General features: G+C 36.5%; 1 protein-coding gene across 4 annotated transcripts in view; it reads left to right on the forward strand.

The window, feature by feature from the left end:
* The window catches only part of PHTF2 (putative homeodomain transcription factor 2), a 68,503-nt gene extending 47,305 nt beyond the window's left edge, over positions 1 to 21,198 (forward strand). For all 4 annotated transcript variants that reach the window (XM_065049177.1, XM_065049179.1, XM_005512077.3 and 1 more), the window contains 9 exons: positions 1,559 to 1,777; positions 4,293 to 4,421; positions 5,438 to 5,710; positions 6,748 to 6,879; positions 9,034 to 9,120; positions 10,040 to 10,195; positions 13,810 to 13,905; positions 17,939 to 18,064; positions 18,838 to 21,198. In XM_065049177.1, coding sequence (XP_064905249.1) covers positions 1,559 to 1,777; positions 4,293 to 4,421; positions 5,438 to 5,710; positions 6,748 to 6,879; positions 9,034 to 9,120; positions 10,040 to 10,195; positions 13,810 to 13,905; positions 17,939 to 18,064; positions 18,838 to 18,858 — 1,239 coding nt within the window. In that variant the 3' untranslated portion in view covers positions 18,859 to 21,198. The remainder of the gene's footprint in view (positions 1 to 1,558; positions 1,778 to 4,292; positions 4,422 to 5,437; positions 5,711 to 6,747; positions 6,880 to 9,033; positions 9,121 to 10,039; positions 10,196 to 13,809; positions 13,906 to 17,938; positions 18,065 to 18,837) is intronic.
* Positions 21,199 to 21,820: the final 622 nt, after the last annotated feature.

Genomic DNA, 21,820 nt, shown 5'->3' on the forward strand with positions numbered 1-21,820 from the left:
TCAGCTTAGTTGTTGTTTGAGCAAGCTTTCTAATGTTCTTCATTTATTAACTTTAGGACTCAGTGGTGCCCAGTAGAGACTGCCTTCTATATATTTTTTTTTAAGAAAACAATTATCTCAGGCTCTTTCTGCATTGATGTTATCTCCCACTTCGTAAAGGAAATAGTTCAGACCAAGTTTTTTCTAAATATTTCTTTACAAAATTGCTTACAGAAAAGACATTAAGCATGATTTTCAGGAAGAACAAAATTTCTTCAGATAGTAATGCATTACAAATAATTGAATTAGGATGTCTGCTGAAATATTGCTTACTTATTTTTTTCAGTGTAAAAATTGTGTATATTCCGAAGAGAAACCAGTAGAAATAAATAAATTTTGTGTTAAGAGGGAACAGAAAGTGCCAGAAGATGGTGATGAGTAGGATGGTACTACTTTTAAGACTACCTACATGTCTTGCAGGATATGGATTCTGCTTACTGTAGAAAGTAGTCTAACGTGCTGCATTCTTGTTCTGAAGACAACATTAGATGGTTTTGTATGTATGCATGGGGAGATTTGAATGCCCCAACCTTAATATTTTGGAGTTTTGTCCAAGATATAGCTAAAGTTTGAGCATAATAAGGCATGTTTCTCAAGCACAATTTGTTTAAAATAATTGAGATTTTATGTGTGACTATGTAGATTACACATATACCTAACATGAGCTGTTTATACTTTTGTTTAATTTTCCGCTTTAGACGTGATGCATAACTGTCTTCAAACAAGTTCACTCTCTCTTTGCCTTTGAGAAGCTGTGTTAGTAGTAACAATGGGGAAATGTGATTTACAGGGGACTTCGAGAGACAATTCACAGACTCTTACATTTAGTAATGTACTTGTGGACCATACCAAGCTTTCTTTTACAACCGGTTCAATTGTGTCCACACTGCTTGAAAGGCTGTTTGAGTGCCTCAGGTCTCGGATGACTGGAAATACCTGTCCAGTCTTCCTCCGGGGTCTTGCCTTTTCTAGAGAAAGATTTCCGTACCGTATGCAGAAGTTAATAGATAGCTAAAGTACTTCAGCTCAAACAACTAGAGACAGAAAATGAAAATGTCAAATTAATTTAAAATACATTGTGAATGATACTTTTCTCAGTCACATTTCTGAATTACAATTTCAGTCCAGTATATGGCTTTAAGCCTCACTTGTGTTTTTCACATTTTCACTAAAATAATGAAGCTCTAAAGTGTTTTAGAAGAGGCTTAATCTATAGCTTATGAAATCAGAACTTTGATACATAATTGGAGTTTATGGCTTCATACTTGCTGTTCAAGTCTAAAAATGTGTAGAATAGCTATTTCCTTTTAATAGTTAATATGATTTGATTCATCATTATGTGATTCCCTCCCCAGCAAAGCAGGATCACGGACTGTCGTTTGTACGGTGTCAGTGGGCTGGAACATAAAAACCAGATAAACACAGATTCAGTAATTAGAGCTTTATAACTCTTCTGTCAGGAGACAACGTAGAATACAAAAGCTGCATTAATTAATTCCCATGCATATTTTAATTTCAGGATATACCTAAATCAGGTACTAGCTGCAGTTCTCGGTGTTCAAGCTCCAGACAAGATTCTGAGAGTGCGAGACCCGAATCGGAAACGGAAGATGTGCTGTGGGAGGATCTCTTACACTGTGCGGAGTGTCACTCCTCCTGTACCAGTGAGACGGATGTGGAAAGCCCTCAAGTGAACCCGTGTGTGAAGAAAGAATACAGAGATGACCCATTTCATCAGGTTGGTATCCACCCATTTTGATTTTTTTGCACTGCACACAAGTTCAGTATTATCAGCTATATCATAGGACTGAAGGCCTGGGAGAAAAAAACTCTATATTAAATGCAAGTAACAAAGCCAAAGCAATTTGATAGAATTAAAACAAGGAAAATTTGATTTCTGCTATTTGGTCATTAATTTGTCAAATTAAGAGAATACGACAATATACCAAAATAGTCTGCAGAATATTTGAGTGTTTGAATCTTAGTTCTAGTTCAGGTCAAGTACCAATTGATTTAAGTTTCCTCTGTGGTAGATGGTTCTGTGTGGACGTTTTGTTTGCTTTTCCTTAGTGGAATTACTTTTTTTTTTGAACACGTATTAGACATCTTTCTGTTTGCTTGTATATAGATGTATATATAAAAAAGCAAACAGCAAGATAACATACATATTATTTAATGTTTTGTGTATATATATTTATATATATATAATGAATATATTTGATGTTACATGTGTATTGTATGTCTAAATTCTATTTGGGTATATTTTTATTTTTACCTTAAAGCTAATAGTTTTATTTTCCTTATTTAATGCTTTTCTGCAGCAACATATAGGCAGTTGGGTTAATGTCAAACAGAATCCATTGGTAATACTTGATCATTAACAATCAAGTATTCGTCTTTATTTGATAAAATCCATTTGGATGTCACAGTGTCAGTTATATTTTATACTTGTAGTACAAGTCTTATCTTTAAATTGCATGTTAATCGCATTGCTAATTTGAACCGTTTAAGTAAAGATAAGAGAGAGAACGTGAAACATTTTCCTGGATAAACATGTCCTGTGTTGGTAGCATGTACCTCAGTACTAAGGAATGTCATGCAAGAGATGGTGTTAATAAGGATAAACATTTCAAAAGGCAGGCTTTTCACTTTTGAAAATCATGTATCTGTTGATTTTAAAAAACAACCCCCCAACTCTCTCGTCCACACCACCCCCCCAAAAAAAACAAAACAAAAACAAAAGAGACAGCAATTTGGATTTCATGCAGTGTTTGCTTTTTTGTTTTATTTTTAGTTCTTCTTGCTTCCATTTCATATAAACCCTAAAACTGGAGCCTTTCAATAGGGATTTAAATTGCAGTATTTTCATTGACTTTGTTCTTCTGCAGTTGAATGTTTTTCTGTTTGATTGTGGGTTTTGAGCGTCAGCTCCTGGTGTTGATACTCCCTCTAGAGGTAGATCCTGGCAATCTGTGATTAAGAAAATCCTGCAACTAATATTTGCATTGTTTTAATTTATTTTTTCATGCTACAGAAAAAAAAAAACACAGATAATGGAGTACTTAGCAGAATACAAAGTTGTCAGATAAATACTGTTAAAGCAAGTAATAAAATAAAAAGCTTTACTTTTAGTCAACGGCAAATAAAGCTTTTGAAAATACTGTTACTCTCCCCTTGCCCAGGAGCATCACTTCCAGTAATTTCAGTAATTTGATGCACATAGTGCTACGTGATCAGGCAGAGTTGAGAGCAATTTTAATAACCTAAATGGAAATGAGTGAGATTGGACTGAGGGAACTCAAGAAATGGCCACAGCAGAACTTGTTGCCTCAACGTTTTTCCAGATCCTTCACTTCTCACCTGTCTCTGTTTCGAGTAAAAGTGCCTCAGCCACAAGTGCATTCAGTAGATGAGGCTGGGATCGCTTGGCTCTTGGAGCAGCATGTATTGATTAAACCCTGGCTGCTCTGAGTGTTGCCAGATCTGGTTAGCAAAGGGGGGACCTTCAGCCGTGACAGGGATTGGGAAGTAGATAAATATAGAATCTAAATATAGAATAGAGAGTCTTAGATTAGTTTGGGTTGGAAAGGACCTTCAAAGCTCATCTAGTCCAACCTCCTGCAATGAGCAGGGACATCTTCAACTAGATCAGGTTGCTCAGAGCCCTGTCCAGCCTGGCCTTGAACATCTCCAGGGATGGGGCATCTACCACCTCTCTGGGGAACCTCGGCCAGTGTTTCACCACCCAGGCTGAACAACCCTAACTCTCTTATCCTTTTTTAATAGGAGAAGTGTTCCATCTCTCTGATCATTTTTGTAGCCATATCACTAGAAGCAAGTTAAAAAAATTTTTAGCTTTAGGCTCAACCTGAGAAGAGTACTTTTCAGAATGTTAAGGGGGGAAAAAAAATCAGAAAAATAAAATATTCCATTAAACACATGGCAAAATTAAAGGTGGCTTATAAATAGACCTTTGTTTTCATACCTCTATCTTTGATTTGTTTGAGCAAAAATAGAAGCCAATTAATCCTCAACCACAATAACTCAGTGCTAGTAGAAAATGAAGTATGGGGAAGGAGAGATGTCTGTACTCAAAGCTATTTCTTGAAGAAGAAGTGGATGATTTTGAGGAATGTGGTTAACATTGTGTAGAATAAAATGCTATATAACAATATTTATGTCAGTCTAAAGCAGTTTTTGTCAGCAACGACAGATTTTTATCTCTGATGGAATATATTCCTTGTCTTCCTCAGAGTCATCTGCCTTGGATCCACAGTTTGAATCCAGGACTAGAAAAAATAAGTGCAATTGTATGGGAGGGTAATGACTGCAAGAAAGCAGATATGTCTGTGCTTGAAATCAGTGGTATGATAATGAACAGAGTGAGTATTCTTTTTACTTTATGCAAATGTGTTTACAAGTCTAAGCATTACCAAAATGAAGCTTGTTTTATGGGTTTTGTTTTGGTTAAGTATCTTTTATTGACATTATTCCATGTCCTACAGTACCGTGATTTACTTGTTACTAACAGATAAAAGAGCAACCAAATCTTAAGTGTTGGGACAGTAAAATGTATTTGCTTCTTAGGTGCTTACTAAGATAGCCAACCTCTGTTTTATTGTCCTGAAGTGATATATGCTTTGAATATTCTTATTTATCTCCTTGATTCTGATGAACCACTAGTATGTTGGGTTAAGAATAAACAGACCTGAGTATCTGGGTGCTAAAGTTAAGACTGGAAAGGGAGCTTTCCTCTTTAGGAAATAAACATCTAAGAGGATGAGTAAAATGTCTCACTAGTCCTCCCTTCTTTGTCCTAGTACTCCTCTCAGAAAACAGTTGGAACAGCATTTAATTGATGTCGTACTCTCTTTCAGTATAGACATTGTAGGCATTTTGTAGAGTTGAACATAAAATCTTAGCATAGCTTAAGAAAACTATTGTTAATCCCGAGAAGTTGATACTTACCATCTCCAGCTTGTTAAAAAGCTTTGTATTCACAAACTTAGTTCAGATCTCTGTACCTGACTCAGAGATGATACAGTTTTGGGTGTAATCCACAGCAGAAATAAAATTAACAAAGCCACAGCCATCACAATAGAACTCCAGTCTTGTCTGACCTGTGAACACTTTGATTCCTTAAAAAAAACAAATGACCTAAAAGCATTTAACGGCAATGTTATGTTGTTGGTTTTTAAATGATTTGTCATATTTGGTTCCAGTGCATTAAGTTCTCTTTGAGGACTTTGTTTTTCTTAACAGTAAATTGTGAAGCTGCTTAGTTGAAGGTTTCATATAACTTATCAGGTTATAAAGTGTTCTTTGTGATACTAACATTAGTAATTGAATGATTTAATTCCAAAATTAAAAGCAGACTCTTATTTTCTTTTGTTTTTAGGTGAACAGCTATATACCAGGAATTGGTTATCAGATTTTTGGACATATCATATCTTTAATCTTGGGTTTGATGCCATTTGTCTTTCGACTTTCCCAAGCTAAAGATTTGGAACAACTAGCTACACATTCTGCCACTGAACTTTGTATGACTGCTTTAGGATCAAATGGAGACATTCTGGTTATCTCAATGGTTACTATCAGTTTTGTGGTCCGAGTGTCTCTAGTGTGGATTTTCTTTTTTCTGCTGTGTGTAGCAGAGAGGACATATAAACAGGTATGAACAGCAAACCAAGAGGCTTCATACAAAGCAAAACAAGGTTTAGTGTTTGTGGATTTTTTTACTTTGTGGATATTTTAGACTTTTCTTCAGTGCACTGTGATTAATGTACCAATGATGAGAGATACTTCAGTGGGCTTACAGTTTAGGAGATGACTCAGTTGCAATGGACTGAAGTCTCTGTACAGTCTTTGTTACTTAAACTTTTTTTCCCGGAGAGCATTTCTGAAGGAAAACTTTTTAATCTTTTATTTCAGATTTTGGGCTCAATGAATTAACCCAGCTTTCAGTATGTCCCAGTTTGTCTCAATTTTCCCCAAGGAAAAATAATTTCAATGAAAGAACTCTAAAAACCTAGTTCTACCCATGTGTTTAATTCAAAGTCTTCAGTTTAATTCGAAACAGTTCAGTCCAGACCTCAGCCAAGAGCCCTGCCTGCTTTGCTGGTAGATCAGTTCCATGGCTGGAGACCATGAAAGCTGCCATCTGAAATAATACACCTCTTAATTTATTGCTTGTTATCGCAATAAAACTTTTAAGAGAGTATCAATATCCCTTAGTAACTGCGGAGTATAGATACTTGCTGGTCTGCAGGAAAAAAAAAATATACTTTATTTTCTCAAATGATAGCCAAAATGTGTGATTTATTACAGCAGAATAGAATTAACCTGCTTCTAATAACAATTTCTGTTGGAAGGAACTTCTGTGATACAGGCAGGTTCTAATGGAAGTGACTGACAGGTTTGATTCTCTTCCAAATTTTAAATAGCATAGCAGATCTGTTGCCTGAATTTCAAGAAAGGAAGTCGAAGTGTAGCTTTATTTTGGTTTTTGTTAGAGTAAGAAGACTTTTAAAACTCTTAAGTGTGTCTCCTCTAATAGGAACTTCCTACTCTTATTTCTGCACTGTTAACATATTTTAATTTGCATTGATACATTGTACATTAATTTGGCATAGTAAGTGATAGCTTTTTTCCTTTTTCTTTTTAGTGCCCTTGAAAATAAATCAAGTAACTTTTATTTATTCTCTGCAGAGGCTACTGTTTGCCAAACTTTTTGGTCATTTAACATCTGCCAGAAGGGCAAGAAAATCAGAGGTTCCTCACTTCCGTTTGAAGAAAGTACAGAATATAAAAATGTGGCTTTCTCTCAGGTCCTATCTAAAGGTAAAATATAGTTTTGCTGCCACTTTAATGTAAAATAACTCATATGCTGTTGATGGAAGGTTGGTACTCTAGTCTGAATTTTTCCTTCTGTGCACTTATCCCTTTGTTTTGGAGTCTCTGGGCCAGCAGTGTCTATAGGCAGCCAGATTGTGAGAAAGTAACTGTCTAGTTTTTACCTTGAAGTAAAGTATGAGTGTGTTCAGAGTTGGAGTCTGGTATTACTAATGCTAGCAGAAAAGTCTCTCAGGTTAATATGTCAAGTAAAAATGACCACTTGTAGCATAATACAGACAATACTTTATTGTAAGAGCCCTACCAGTTAGTGTCATTAGTGCAGAAGGAATTTATGAAGCAAGACAAGTTTTCATGCATATTTGTGCTGTGAGTGGTATGTACCAGGGGGAACTAGAAATTAGCCCAAGCGTTATCTGTAAGACATTCTGATCTCTCTAGTGTATGTTCAACTCATATTTTAGCAGTCTCCTTATATCTCTCTAATGATCTTTTCAAACCAGAACATTTTGATGATTCTTTGTGTAAAGGATTGTATTATCTAACTCAGGGTTAGTATTTCATTTTGTTTTGTTTTGTTTTCTGCCCTAGGTTTTTTCCATTTTTTCTCTCTGCATTAGGTAATTAAAGTCAGATGAAGCTAGATTTTTTCCCTGTTTGATTTCTATAGAAGCAGGTTTTTTTGGTGAACAGCAACTGACAATCTCTTGTTAGTGGTGGTAATCACCTTATTTGCATCTATGCTTTCAAAAGCAATTAAGACGGGTTAGATGAAATCTGCTATCAATAGTATTTAGAATTAGGTAAAGGATTATGAAAGCATAAACAAGTTATGGGGTGCAGACTGGAGAGTGTGGAAAGCAGGACCTGAAAGCAGGCAAAGTTTTTAATGTAAAGCACAATCTTAAATTTAAAAGATGCATAATTTTAAGAGAAATTGAGGTGATTGATTTATGATACCCCTTGTATTATGGAAGTATCTGTTGGGGAGGTTTTTAAAAAGAGATGCCCTTTAAACCTTACACTTGAGACACTTGTATCTTTTTCCTCGTAGTCTGTAATGTGTTGCTGGATGGGAAGAAAGGAGGTTAACTTCACTAGGACAATAAAAAGTACTTCTAGTGCTTAAAAGGCTATTTGTGATAGCACTGTTGTGGAGTGTCATGCCTTCTTTCCTCACAAACACATCTGTTTTCCTCACAAACACACCTTTTCTTACACCACAAGAAACGTTTGTGTAATTATGTGGCAAAGAAAAAAGCAATCAGACAATGGTCAGAGGCAGGTGCATAGGGAACTGACCCAACTGGAAAATCACCAGTCACGAACAGTAATTTTCACCTCCGTCTGTTACTTGACTTGCTTCACTGCACAGCTCCGTCATGCCCGTGCTGGCACAAGGAAAGGCAAGGAGAGCAGCAGCTAAGGAACAGGGCTGCCTTGCAGTGGAGCTGCTGGCGTATACTGGCATAGCATTTGTCCAAAATACACTTGCATATTACTTGTCTGTTTATCATAGAACCGTTTTGGTTGGAAGAGACCCTTCAGATCATCGAGTCCAATCATAACCTAACTAGCACTAAACCATGTCCCTAAGAACATTAAAACACATCCAGGGATGGTGACTCCATCACTTCCCTGGACAGCCTGTTCCATGTGAGATAATGACATTATTGCACTCTGCAATGGGACAGCGATTTACAGCTACAATTTTTGTTGCCAAAAAGGTACAGGTAATGGAAAATACAAACCCTCTGAAATCCTATGTTGATATCTCATTGCAATCTGGTATCCAAAAATCTTTAGTTAGCACTGGTTTGATACTGGGGGTTAAAGCCTACTGCTGTATTGAATTTGTTACATCAGGGAATGCTGCCCAAATTGAAGGAGCTGACTGAACAAGTGGTGAATATTTTCTCATAGTTGTGTTTAAATGTTTGCATCTCAATTAATCTCACATGACTTTAAGGGTATGCAAATATAGTGATATAATTAGGTTCAAATATAGTGCTTGGAACTTCAGTTGCTGAATTGTGAGCCAGGATGAAACAGATTCAAAGTGTGAATCTCTCAGGATGTGCTACATATCAGTGCTGGCTGGGTAGGTTTTCACTCACATATATACTTCTCCCTTATTTTCAGCGTCGAGGTCCTCAACGCTCTGTCGATGTAATAGTTTCATCTGCCTTCCTACTGACTATCTCAGTTGTGTTTATCTGTTGTGCACAGGTGAGTAAATCTTACATGTCTAAAATCAGCCATGACTTAAAATCGTTTTTAAAGTAGTTTAGTGCTGTTGCATGGTGATTCCTATTAAGTTAAAAGACCATAGTGAAAAATCAGTAATAGCTGTTAACAGTTTTTTAGAAGAATAAGCTCTATTTACATTGTACATTTTTATGATATTATTCTAAAATTAAAGGAACTTATTGATAGCATAATTCCTAACGTGATATTTTTTTTTAGATCTGCGTCCTCTTTCATTTTGCATCACGGATTTTGGAACACTTTTTTTTTCTAACGTTTTGCATCAAAACACTTGTGCAAAAGCCACTTGAGGCTGCCCTCGATTGATGGTTTTTGCGAACCAAGGCTGTTGGCTGTATTAGCCTGCCCTCTAGTGGATTGTCTTAGTGAGCAAATCTATGTTTAAGGATTATTTTTACTGCTTAAGTGTTTTGAGCTTTTGTTTCAGAATAAGGGGAAGCTTCTGAATGGCTTCTGATTACCACTTCCACTTTTCTTACCTAGTTAATATTATGTGTTTTTCTGGTAACTAGGTATAAATATTTTAATAAGATTATAATTTGGCAGTAACTACTTATTTTGTTTTTCATCCCATGTAGTGTCTTTGCAAGTTTGAATGCGAGTTTAAAATTGTCTTAAAGTGTATATTTTTTATATTGCTTTAGGGATACAAAAAAAGATGTCTAAATTCTGATTGAGCCTTTCAGAGCCTATCATTTTGTCAAACGTCATATCTTTTAAATTATGACTAAAAAATCATTTATGCCTAAAACCTATCTATATACTTAATATTGGGAAATTTTTCTTGGAGTTTGAGAGATACAGAATTATTTTCTTATGTTGTAATATAATTATTCCTTTGCATTAAATTTTTTATATTTTTTTCCTCTTTTGTTTTCAGCTGCTTCACATGCATGAGATCTTCCTTGATTGTCACTACAATTGGGAACTTGTCATTTGGTGCATTTCACTGACTCTTTTTCTCTTAAGATTTGTTACTCTTGGATCTGAAACCAGTAAAAAGTACAGCAATACCTCAATTTTACTTACTGAGCAGGTGAGAATTTGTTATGGACATGTATTTTTATATCTAAACAAGTCATTCATGTGGTAGGGCTCAGGCATGCATTTTAGATGTATTAAAATAGTCTGGATTAGGGAGTTAATTATGATGTAGTGAAACAACACTTTACAACTTGAAGTTCAGTTTCTGTGGGAAGTGTGTGACTCAGTTTAAAAGTTGTACGGAACACTGAGATGGCCGTAGCCCGATTTCTCTTAAGTGCGTGGGCTTAGAGGTGTCAGTATATGCCATTTAATATAATTAAAAGGTCTAACAGAATATAAACATTGAAAGTAACTTTTAAATAAGAAGAAGAAACTTGAACTCTCAAAGTGTTTGATGGGAGAGTAAAAGACTTGAAAACAAACTTATCCTCTGCAGAATGGGTCACTGTTTCCAGTCTGATAGTTTTGACTGCTAGGTCTAGATTCCTTGGAAACATTTTCTTTCAAGCTCAGCTTTGAGTCTACATCTCAGGAATGTTGTAGTTGGCATTTGTCCTTTGAACTTCCCTCTCTGCTCTGCCTGGTCCTGCTGATAGTTTTCTCAGCTAAGCAGGTACAGTTAGTGTCAGGTTAGCAGCAATCCCCTTCTGCTTGGAGAATTTTCTCACTGGTGCAGAACACAGGATTCCCGACAGGTAAATAAGCAATTCAAGAAATCTTCACAGGTTTCCTACTGGAAATGCATTCAAGTTGGAGAATAACATCTTCCAAACTGAGTCTCCCAAAGTCAGGAGGTGAAGCTTTTGACAGATGGCATAAATGACTGCTTACGTATTTGCTCAATGAGAGTTTATTCTGTCTTGACTAAAGATGATGAGGCTAGACCAGCAGTGTCAAACTCGTGGATGTCTTCAAAGGGCTGAATGTAATTTTAGGACTGTATAAATGTATAGGACTGTATAAATGTATAGGACTGTATAAATATAACTACTCCAAAATGACATTTGGCCCTTTGAAGATGTCCACGAGGCTGATGTGGCCCCCGGTGAAAAGGAGTTTGACACCCCTGGGCTAGACACTGAGAAGTCAGACTGCCTGTTGACTTTGTCCTGAATGCTGTGTTTTGCACCAGTGTGAAACATGTCAGAATTCTGGAGCCTGGAGAGCTTTGCATTGTTTTGTTGATCCTCAGGGTACGGTTAGCCTGATGTCCCAGTGTGGTTCATGTCCTCTATTTCTGGAATGAAAATGAAGTGTTTGGGGTAAGGATTGGGAAAAAATTGCAGAGAGCAAGGCGAGAGAGAGACAGAGAACGTCAAACCTTTGTTTTGCTTTCATAGGTTTCTAGACTATGCTTTTCATGAGAGTCAGTGTTTGAACATTTTAAGCCAGTGTGGACATTGAAAGAAGCACTTTCTATGTCCCCAGAACTTAAAAAAACCCCAAACAAACAAAACAAAACAAACAAAAATTCAGAAGATACGGCACCATCAGAGGCTTGGTTTTGTATTTAGTCCAGCTTATCCTGTTATAAGTAATTTCCCTCAAAAATGCCTGAGAGCTTCATGAAATGAAAACCAAAATAGAATTCACAATTGTTTCTCAGAAAATAAAAAGGATACTCATCACCCTGGGTAAAACTAATTTTGGACTGGTTTCACATACCAGCTGGATACCACAGCATATTGACAGTGTTCTTGAGACAGACGCGTTGAAGTGTGATATTTTGGCCTTTTGTGAGAGGTAAATCCTGAGCAATTGACTGACACTTGCTTGATCTAAAGATGCACACCTTGAACTGGTGTTCTTGAAAATCACACGCCAGTGTTGTTAGGCTTATTGAGAAGAGAATGAAGCTTTAAAACAAACAAAAAAACCCCACAACAACAAACAAAACAAACCCAAACCAACCAAAAAAAATAAGCCACGAAAGGAAAAACAAACCTCAACCCCCAGATTCAATTTCAATGTTTCACAGATAAGAGGAAATTGCAAATTCTGCTTTCAGTCATCAAAGTTCCAGCCACTTCTTTGTGCTTTATATTCAACTTAGGAATTTCATGATTAGGAGTCATGGTGTGAAACTGAAAGATCAATCCGGTTACATCAAGGGATTTTTTGACTGTATGCTGTTTGCCTGTACTTTTTCAAGTCCTTCTGACAGTGTTTTGAATTGGTTTTGTAAATATCTCAGTGGTTCCTTGTAGGGTAAAACACAAGGTATGGTCTGATCAAAGTTGTTGTCTTGCCAGTTTCAAGTCTCAGAATAGGTAGGGTAGATAGCTGTGTGTATATGCATTTGAACTCCCCTCCTCCAAAGTTTGTAATTGAATGTTGGTTTCTTCATAAGTTAATGAAATCACAGTAACATTTTAAAGTGATTTGAACCTTCCTAGGGTTTGTTACTTACCATTTTTTTCCCCACATTGCTAAATAGAGCCTTTATTCTTAGTTTATTCCTGTTTAGAAACACTTGAATTGTTGAAAGTAGTAATTTTATATTTAAAAACTGGATTTTCTTTTCCTCTAGAAGCATGATTTGCTTTAAAATAAAATTGTTAGTCAGGAGCTTAATATGCCTTGTAATATATTAAGCATAGTTTTGATTTTTAACTTAAGAAACTTACAGTGACCTTTTTAGGGAGATCTGATAATATTCAGTTACTTTGCTTAGATGTCTGTGGCCCGCATTTCAATAACCACCTCACAACAAGGTGTTTAAATATATCATAGCATCATATAGCGTCAGTTCTTTTCTGCAACTTCGCTTCTGTAGCTTGGTAAGAGTCTGTCATCTGAAGGACTGTCTTGGCATACTGGTAAATTGTTCATTTTTTATTTTGTTGAAGGTCGTCGTCCTAAAACAAACAGTTCATGGCTTTTCAAGATAATATTTCCTTTGATTTGCTTCTGTTAGGTGATAAAAAAGAAAAACTAACCTTTGCCTGGTCTAGGATATCAAAGATGGGTCATTTGAGAATGAAGCTGATGTTTCAAAAACATCTAATTTGTACTCTTAACTGAACTTTCTCAGAAACAATGGCCTCAAAAAGCCTGGATCTCAGTGTTGAAATGATCAGTATACTGCTCTTCTGCAGCAACAAAGACTTGAATAATTTTTCAAGTATTTGAAGGCACTGGAAAGATTGATTTTCTGCACTCGAGTTGCACATGAAGTACTCAATTACACTAAAATATGTTAAAAGAAATTACACTTTGACGGAATTATGTTTTATCATTTCAGTCTGTTCAATAATTTTGGGAGATATTAAGCCTTGTAAGGTCTGCATACTAGTATAAAACCTTCTGGAAATGAATTGACAAACCTCAGACAGTGATCACAGGGAGAAAAAGAAATTATGCAAACCATACATACGTGGTGTTTTTTTCATGCCTAATTTGTAGTTTACATTAAACTTTAAAATTTTTGCTATAATAGTGTCAAAAGTATTTTGTTGTATCATAAAACTTTGTATTTTCCTATGATACTGAGTATTTGTTCTTAAATATTAAAAGAGAAGAAAAAGAAATTGCTTACTTGCAGAATCACTGCTGTTCTATCATATGGCTGCTGAGTAATCACTTTTTTTATTATTAAATATTTCCAAGAGAATTCCTTTAAATTCTGAATAAGTGCTGATACTTATATTTTATTTAACTCAGATAAACTTGTACTTGAAAATGGAGAAAAAGCCTAATAAGAAGGAGGAACTGACACTAGTGAACAATGTTTTAAAACTTGCTACTAAGTTATTGAAGGTAAGAATTAAATTAATAATGTCATATTACATATAACAGAAGCAGAATAGATTGCTTAATGAGTCACTTGTGCTACTTCTGCAAGCAGCACAGTGTGCTTCAGTTTAACTCTGCTCTGTGACTGTTACAGCGATGCTACTTGTTCATACACTACAGTCTGTTATGTTGTTATAATTGTGGATTAGAAATTATTATATGGAGTAAGTTTTATTGTTTAGCAGTATATAAGCAGTGTGAGCAAAGATACTTAGGGATGGACAGGGAAATAAATGGGAAATGATGCAATTTTGTTGTCTGTTTTGAGTCTTGATAATGTTTCTAGTAATAAGCTAGTGGAGGATTTGTATTCTTCCAGAAAAATAATTACCTTAAAAACTGGCAGTGGTCAGTGTTTCAAATCAAAACTGTATTATTCTTGATGTCTTCTTCACTTACTGTCACAGGAAGAATCCTTTTGGAAGACAGAGAAGTTGTTGCATAGATCCATTTAGAAGTGAATTAAAGATGTAATGTTCATGTGTGTAATTCAAATATTTAAGTCAGCTGTGCCCTGGAACTATTTGGCTTTTTTTTTTTTTTTGCATTGAGATTTGCTGATTAGTAGAAAATATTTTTGTTTATGCAATATTATATTATCCTGTTTGCCAGCCAACTATACTGGGTGGGTAGAAGATACTTCTTCACAGTGAGAGAACATGGTTTTTTTTAATTACTTCCACTTTCTAGATTTTGCAAAAGAAAAATCATCTTACTTTCACTCATCTGGAGCTACACCCTGGACATGCTGAGGGCTATTTTAAACTTGTTGTTATTATTATTGTTGTTATAATTATTAACAAAGCAGTGGTTGAGGTTCTCAGGAAGAAACATTTAATCCCAAATTGCCTCTGCCAAGTTCTTCTGTTCTTTCAGGCTCACAGATCTGTCATAATTTGGGAAGTTGTCTGGGAGCTTAATTCTTGCTCCAGAGTTGTCTCATTCTCCTTCAAACTAAACTTTTCCCTAATGCAAAACTTAAGTAAGGATTTACCTGAATGCCAAGTAAGACTGATAAAGAGTGATTAAGAATTTGAAAACATTTTTTATTTTAGGTTTGACTTTTTTGAACAAATAAGATCAATTAGATCTAGAATTTCTTATGTGGTTTTAGACTAAAATTAGCAGTATATAACTTTTAATTAACGATACTAGTCTTTCGTGGCACCAATCCCAAACTCTGGCCATCACTTAGTTACTATGAGAATGTGCCCAAAAGTGAGATGGGATTTCTAAGCCACCTAGTGTGAGCTCTATGGGAATTCATAGAATCATGGAATCGTTTAGGTTAGAAAACACCTTTAAGGTCATCAAGTCCACCACTAAACCATGTCCCTAAGAACTTCATCTGCACGTCTTTTAAACACCTTCAGGGATGGTGACTCAACCACTTCCCTGGGCAGCCTGTTCCAATGCTTGACAACCCTTTCCATGAAGAAAATTTTCCTAATATCCAATCTGAAACATGTCTGGTGCAACTTGAGGCCTTTTCCTCTTGTCCTATCACTTGCTACTTGGGAGAAGAGACCAACACCCTCCATGCTACACTCTCCTTTCAGGTAGTTGTAGACAGTGATAAGGTCTCCCCTCAGCCTCCTGTTCTCCAGGCTGAACAGCCCCAGTTCCCTCAGCTGCTCCTCATCACACTTGTGCTCCAGACCCCTCACCAGCCTCATTGCCCTTCTCTGAACTCTCTCCAGCACCTGAATATCTTTCTTGTCCTGAGGGACCCAAAACTGAACACAGGATTCAAGGTGTGGCCTCACCAGTGCCCAGTACAGTGGCACAATCACTTTCCCAGTCCTGCTGGCCACACTGTTCCTGATACAAGCCAGGATGCTGTTGGCCTTTTTGGCCACCTGGGCACACTGCTGGCTCATGTTCAGCTGCTGTCAATCAACATCCCCAGGTCCTTTTCCCCCAGACATTTTCCAGCCACTCTTCCCCAAGCCTGTAGCGCTGCCTGGGGTTGTTGTGACCCAAGTGCAGGACCTGACACTTGGCCTTGTTGAACCTCATACAGTTGGCCTCAGCCCAACGATCCAGCCAGTCCAGATCACTCTATATGGCCTTCCAATCCTCCAACAGATCAACACTCCCACCCAACTTGATGCCATCTGCAAACCTACTGAGGGTGCACTCAATCTCCTCATCCGGATAGCTGATAAATATATTAAAGATAACTGGCCCCAATACCAAGCCCTCTGGAATATCTCTTGTGGCTGACCACCAGCTGGATTTGACTCCATTCACCACAACTCTTTGGGCCCATCCATCCAACCAGTTTTTTTACCCAGGGAAAGTCTGCCTGTCCAGGCCACAAGCAGCCAGTTTCTCCAGGAGAATGTTGTTGGAAATGGTGTCAAAGACTCTATTTACTGAAGTCCAGGTAGACAACCTCCATGGCCTTTCCTTCATCCACTAAGTGGGTCACCTTGTCATAGAAAGAGATCAGGTTGGTCAAGCAGGACTTTCTTTTCGAATACTCATTCTGACTGGGCATGATCGCCTGGTTGTTCTGTACATGCTGTGTGATGGCACTTGAGATGATCTGCTCCATAACCTTCCCTGGCAACAAGGTCAGACTGACAGGCCTGTAATTTCCCAGATCTTCCTTCCAGCCCTTCTTCTAGATGGGTGTCACATTTGTCAAGTTCCAGTCAACTGGGACCGTCCCAGGTAGCCAGAGCTGCTGATAAATGATAGAAAATGGCTCTGCCAGCTCTCTCGGTACCCTTGGCAGGATCCTGTCTGGCCCCATAGACTTGTGTGGTAGTTAGTGAGACTGGTAGTTAGCGATCAATGCAATTATGTATTTTATGCCCAATAGCTAAATGGAGGTGTGGGGTTTGGACTTTATTTGGTTTTGGATACTTTTGATCCTTAAGATTTTACTGAAGACTATATTATGTTGAATTTTCTTGCTATTTTCTTTCTCCCAAAACTGGTAAGATGAATCCAAAAGCTGAAAACCTTTTCCTTAAAGAATTTCTCTACTGTTCTTCTCAGAGTCATGTCTTTTGTATCTTTTGTATTTGCAGCAGAGTTTTATACCACATTACGTCTAAATGAAAAGGTTGCTCATTCTTATTTCACTTTTTTTGAAAGGAGAGTCAGAGCTCTCAAATTCTTCTTTATTAGGAAGGGGTTTATAAGGCCTTGTTCAAGGCCCAGGACATAATGCAGGAGAGGAATGAAGATTAAATTAAAGCTAGAAAATATGAACGACCCAAGCAGTGATAGTTGTTACGCTTTTGTATAATCCACATCCACTCTTATATTTTAAAACTCTTTTTTTCTTCCTTTATTTGATATTTCTAGGTCAGGAAAGTTTGGGTGACTTTATTCACACACCAAGAATTGAAAATTGGTGAAATAGCCTATTTGTTAAGTTTGTTGAAGATTAATTTTGGCTAAATTTTTTATCCTTCCAATTAAAAAAAAAGTAAAATACTCTCAGTTAAATGGTTATTTTTTTCTCCTTTATCTTCCTTTTCTGGCTGTGTTCACCAGTAGTTGTTCTCAAAGTTAACGTAAAAGGGGAGGGGAAATTGCATTTTTTTCATAGTAGTAAGGTAGCCTTCTGTTACTGCAGAAAGTTCTTCTCTTGTTTCTTTGTGGTGCTACTGTCTGTTTAGCTCTTTTAACACAGAAAGTGATTTCTGGAAGATTATAAGGAATTCTAAAATGGTGGCAACTTGGTGCGAGGAAAACCAGCTCTCTCTTTTCCTGGCTCCGTGAGCAAATCGATAGATGCTCTAGATGGGCAGCCTCCAATTTTCTGAAGGGTTATTTAAAAACCATCGGTCAAAAGTCAGTTAATGTGGTGGTTATTTTCTTGTGCATTGTTTTTATATGCAGAAGAACAGGAGAATGTTTTACTCCACTGTGACATGAAGACTTCCTTAACTATCTAATGTTGCTCAATATGTATGTGAACAAAACCTTCTTTGTGTGGTTTTTGCTTTTTAATGATGTCATTGTTTTGCATTACTAGGAACTGGACAGTCCATTTAGGTTGTATGGGCTCACAATGAATCCACTGCTTTATAACATCACCCAAGTTGTCATCCTGTCAGCTGTTTCTGGTGTCATCAGTGACTTGCTTGGATTTAATCTAAAGGTAACTCCTCGCTAAGCATCCTTTTCTTCACCATGTCATTCAGAAGGTTGTGATAGATGGATCGTATATTGCAGCCTAATGAATTGTTAAATGTATTATTTAGAAGATTTATTGTCTGAAAATTGTTATGAAATTTAAGCTATGTGAGAAGAATAGTGATGTATTTGTCAAAGCAGCCCTTTTAACATTTCTGCATTGTTGTGGCTTTCTAACTTTGTTTAGGACAGATAATTACTAAGAAATCTTAGAAATAAATACAGAGACATTTGTACACATAAGTACAAGACCTTATTTAATTTTTCTTCATATCTCAGATCTGATTTCTCTCTTGAATTTCTCATTGTTGACTTTAAGGGGTGCTGAGAGCTGCAAGCTATCCTTGTCTTGCACTGCAGGAAGGCGTTGCAGTAGATAAGCCATTACTGTGACCAGTCTTACACAGTGTCATTTTGTCATGGCTGAAGGACTCTCTTGTTAGGTCCTGCTCTTGGTGACTTCTGAACTACAAACTGGAAACTATGTCAAGGTTCAGGTTATGAGGCATGTGAGTTTCCACAAGCTTGTAGCACAAAGCCCTGAAGTGGCCATTGAGTTTGCTTACATCTACACTTTTTTTCCTGTTAGAAGTAAATGAATGTAAAATGTATTTTGTGTATAATAGAATATGCAGCAAATACAATAAGAAAAAAAGAAAAGCGTGGTGATATTGCAGTTCTGGTAAACAGAAAACTAAGATGGCAAATAATGTTGATTTACTGCTCTAACTTTTCCAGCTCTGGAAGATCAAATCTTGACAATATATAAAGAAGATGCGATAACACAGTGTTACAGAAAAGCTCATTGATTGACAAAACTGCCTCAAAGCAGCCACTGAACCTGTATTTCAAATGCTACAACCTCTTCAAGGATGTCGTTTGGAAAACTGAAGTGTTTACATCTGACTGTCTTGTGCAATCTTTGTATTTATTTCACATTCTCACTGTTTTATGTTCAATTTAGTAGACATTTATATTTTATTTTCAAACTTCCTTGTTTAGTTTTGGAAATGGTCAGATTTGGGAAGCATCAAAAACTGTGTATCTGAGAACTTGAAATCCTGGAAGTTGATTACGCTAAGTTACTACATCTGTTGTTAAAGCTGAAGCCAACGCTGAACGTTTTTATTTACAGTAATACTGTATGGAAGTAATTGGATTTTTGATAGCGTGGTAAAATTGCTTAGGATATTTCATTTGCCTCAGTCATTTATGAAGACAACAAAACATCAATAGATGTTTGGTTGCAATAGAAAAGTGAGATGCATACAAATAATGAAGTACTGACAATACAGTATGACAGGTAGCAGAAATATTTTATATTGCTATTAGAAGCAGGTGGGAATTTTCAATATTTTGAGTAATTCCAGGATCAGGTAGGCTGCAGTTTAAGTATCCTGAGATATTAATAAGGTATTACATAAAAAGTCAACAAGTGCTCTTTGATAACACTTTTATTAGAGCAATAACTGTAAATGGTTACCATGCTGTATGATATTTTGATAAAATTAAATATTGTATTTATTTGAAATACTGGGCTGTTCTGCGCAGCTCTGACTGTGCATGCTCAATATGTGCACTTTTTATTGTTACTTTTAATGAGAAACTTTATCTATATACATATAAATGTATATTAATTGGAATATATTATGGTGAACTATGGAGCAGTATATATTATATGTTGAAGTTGCATATTTAAACAAGTGAAAGATTTACTAGTGGAAGGAATGCTATGAATGACAGAGCATAAGCCAGGTAGATGCTCCCCTCTTGTACACTATAGTATATGCCGTTCATACCACATTGAAGTTTAAGAACAGTTAAGAACAGAAAACAAGTTTGTCTGGTAGAGCTCCTGAGCCTGGTGTTGGGAGGTTTGTGTCTCCAGATACCCCTGTCCCACCTCCCTCCCCAGCAGGGCTCAGGCCCTGGCCGGGATTCCCCACCATTCCTGCTGCCCTCCGTACATGGACCATATTGATCCGTGGTTCTTCCATGTGACAAACAGGTGTTCAGTCCATGTAAAATTAGGTTACTTGGAACAACATTTCCATCTACAAATTATATTGGGAGGATTGATATCACCAGGCACAAGTATTCTTACATTTTATGTTTCTAAAATAGTGGCTTCATATTGAAAAATGACAAGAAATTAAGTGGCAAGAGTCTGGACTTTGCACTATGTTTGCTAATCTTCAGAATCTTGAAAGCTTTGAAGTAATGTCTCTTAAACTTATGTGGTATAAAAATATTTTTATATATAAAGCAACACAAACAAGCATTTTGTATTTTATTTGCCTCTGTACTAATATTTAATAATGACCAAAGTGCATTCTGGTTTTTGAAAGAATGTATTACTGGAGCTTTAAGAACATACTATATTTAGTTTCTCATGTGAAAACTTCAGCTGCATCTGATCTGTTTCTTCTTTCTCTGTTGTTTGATGTTGGGATTGTTTTTAAAAATTAAGTACATTTTATACACAGTTTTTTCCAAGTTATGGTACAGACCTACACAGAACTTAATTTTGCACAAAATATATTTTAAGAAAAAAAAGTACAGCAGGAGTTCTATGGGTTATAAAAGATAAGGCTGTTGCTTTTTACAGCCTGTCACTGTTACAAAACCATTCTTTACTCTATAATGAAATTATTTTTAAAAATCTAAAATAGTGAATATAGAGCTTTCATTACCTTTTTTTTTTTTTATTAAAAAAAAAAAAAAGGAAAGGAGGGAGGGAAAACATTGTGGTTTCATTTGAAGGTGAAATTAGTTTAACCATGTATACCTCAGCAACTAGCACTGTGCTGGATTGGTACACTAACAAATGCTGGCTTGGGGAAAGTAAAAGATTTGTGAAATGAAATTAAAAATAATAAAAACCTTTATTTGCTACCATTAGGTATATTCATTATGTTAAAAATGGGAGAGGTTTATTCTCCATCCGTCAATATGGAAAATCCAGTATGAGAATAGAGGCAAGTAGAAATATGGCACATCTTGCGTGTTGACTGTTATTTTTTTTGCCACGTTTTGTAACTGAAAGTGTGATGAGGCTTGGAATAAAGCTTTCTATGGTTGATGGAAAAAAGAAACAAACTAATGCAGTGAGCTATATCTTTTAGTAACATCCAACATATTTCTGAGTCTGCCTGTTTTGATTTAAATCCATATATTTGTTTAAAGTAAAGCATATTTGGGAGAGAAATCCTGCACATGGAATGTGAATGATGGTTGTCAAAATCTCACTTTATTAAAAGAACACAAACCTTCAGACACTTTTAGTTATGAAAGTAGTTTAATTTTATTGACAGTAGTAGACACCCTTCTCTTGAGTGCCACGTTTGGAATCTGAAGGGATGTGAGACCTTCCAGGAAACCATGGAATTGAGTTCTAAGAGGTTTTACCTGCATGCTGCTTGCTTAATATACAGTTGCAAACCTGCTGTCTCTGGAGCAGTGAGCCATTCTCCTCAGCCTCATATATGCTGGAATAGAATAGAAATCTCTGCTTTCCACAGATGGTGGTAGTGGGCTGCTGCTGTCTCCCTGGATGCTTCAAACCCAAAAGCATCCAGCTTGTCTGGTGGAGGGAAAAGGGGGAAAAAGGCTGTTGGTGCTGCTGGTTTGCCCACTGCTGCCTCCTGAGGTAAACTTTGCTTACCAGTTGCTCTGAAGTGAATTTGCTGCAGCATAAGAGAGAAAGAAGGTTGGAGGAGAG

Source organism: Columba livia, chromosome 1, assembly GCF_036013475.1.
Source record: "Columba livia isolate bColLiv1 breed racing homer chromosome 1, bColLiv1.pat.W.v2, whole genome shotgun sequence".
Lineage (NCBI taxonomy): Eukaryota > Metazoa > Chordata > Aves > Columbiformes > Columbidae > Columba > Columba livia.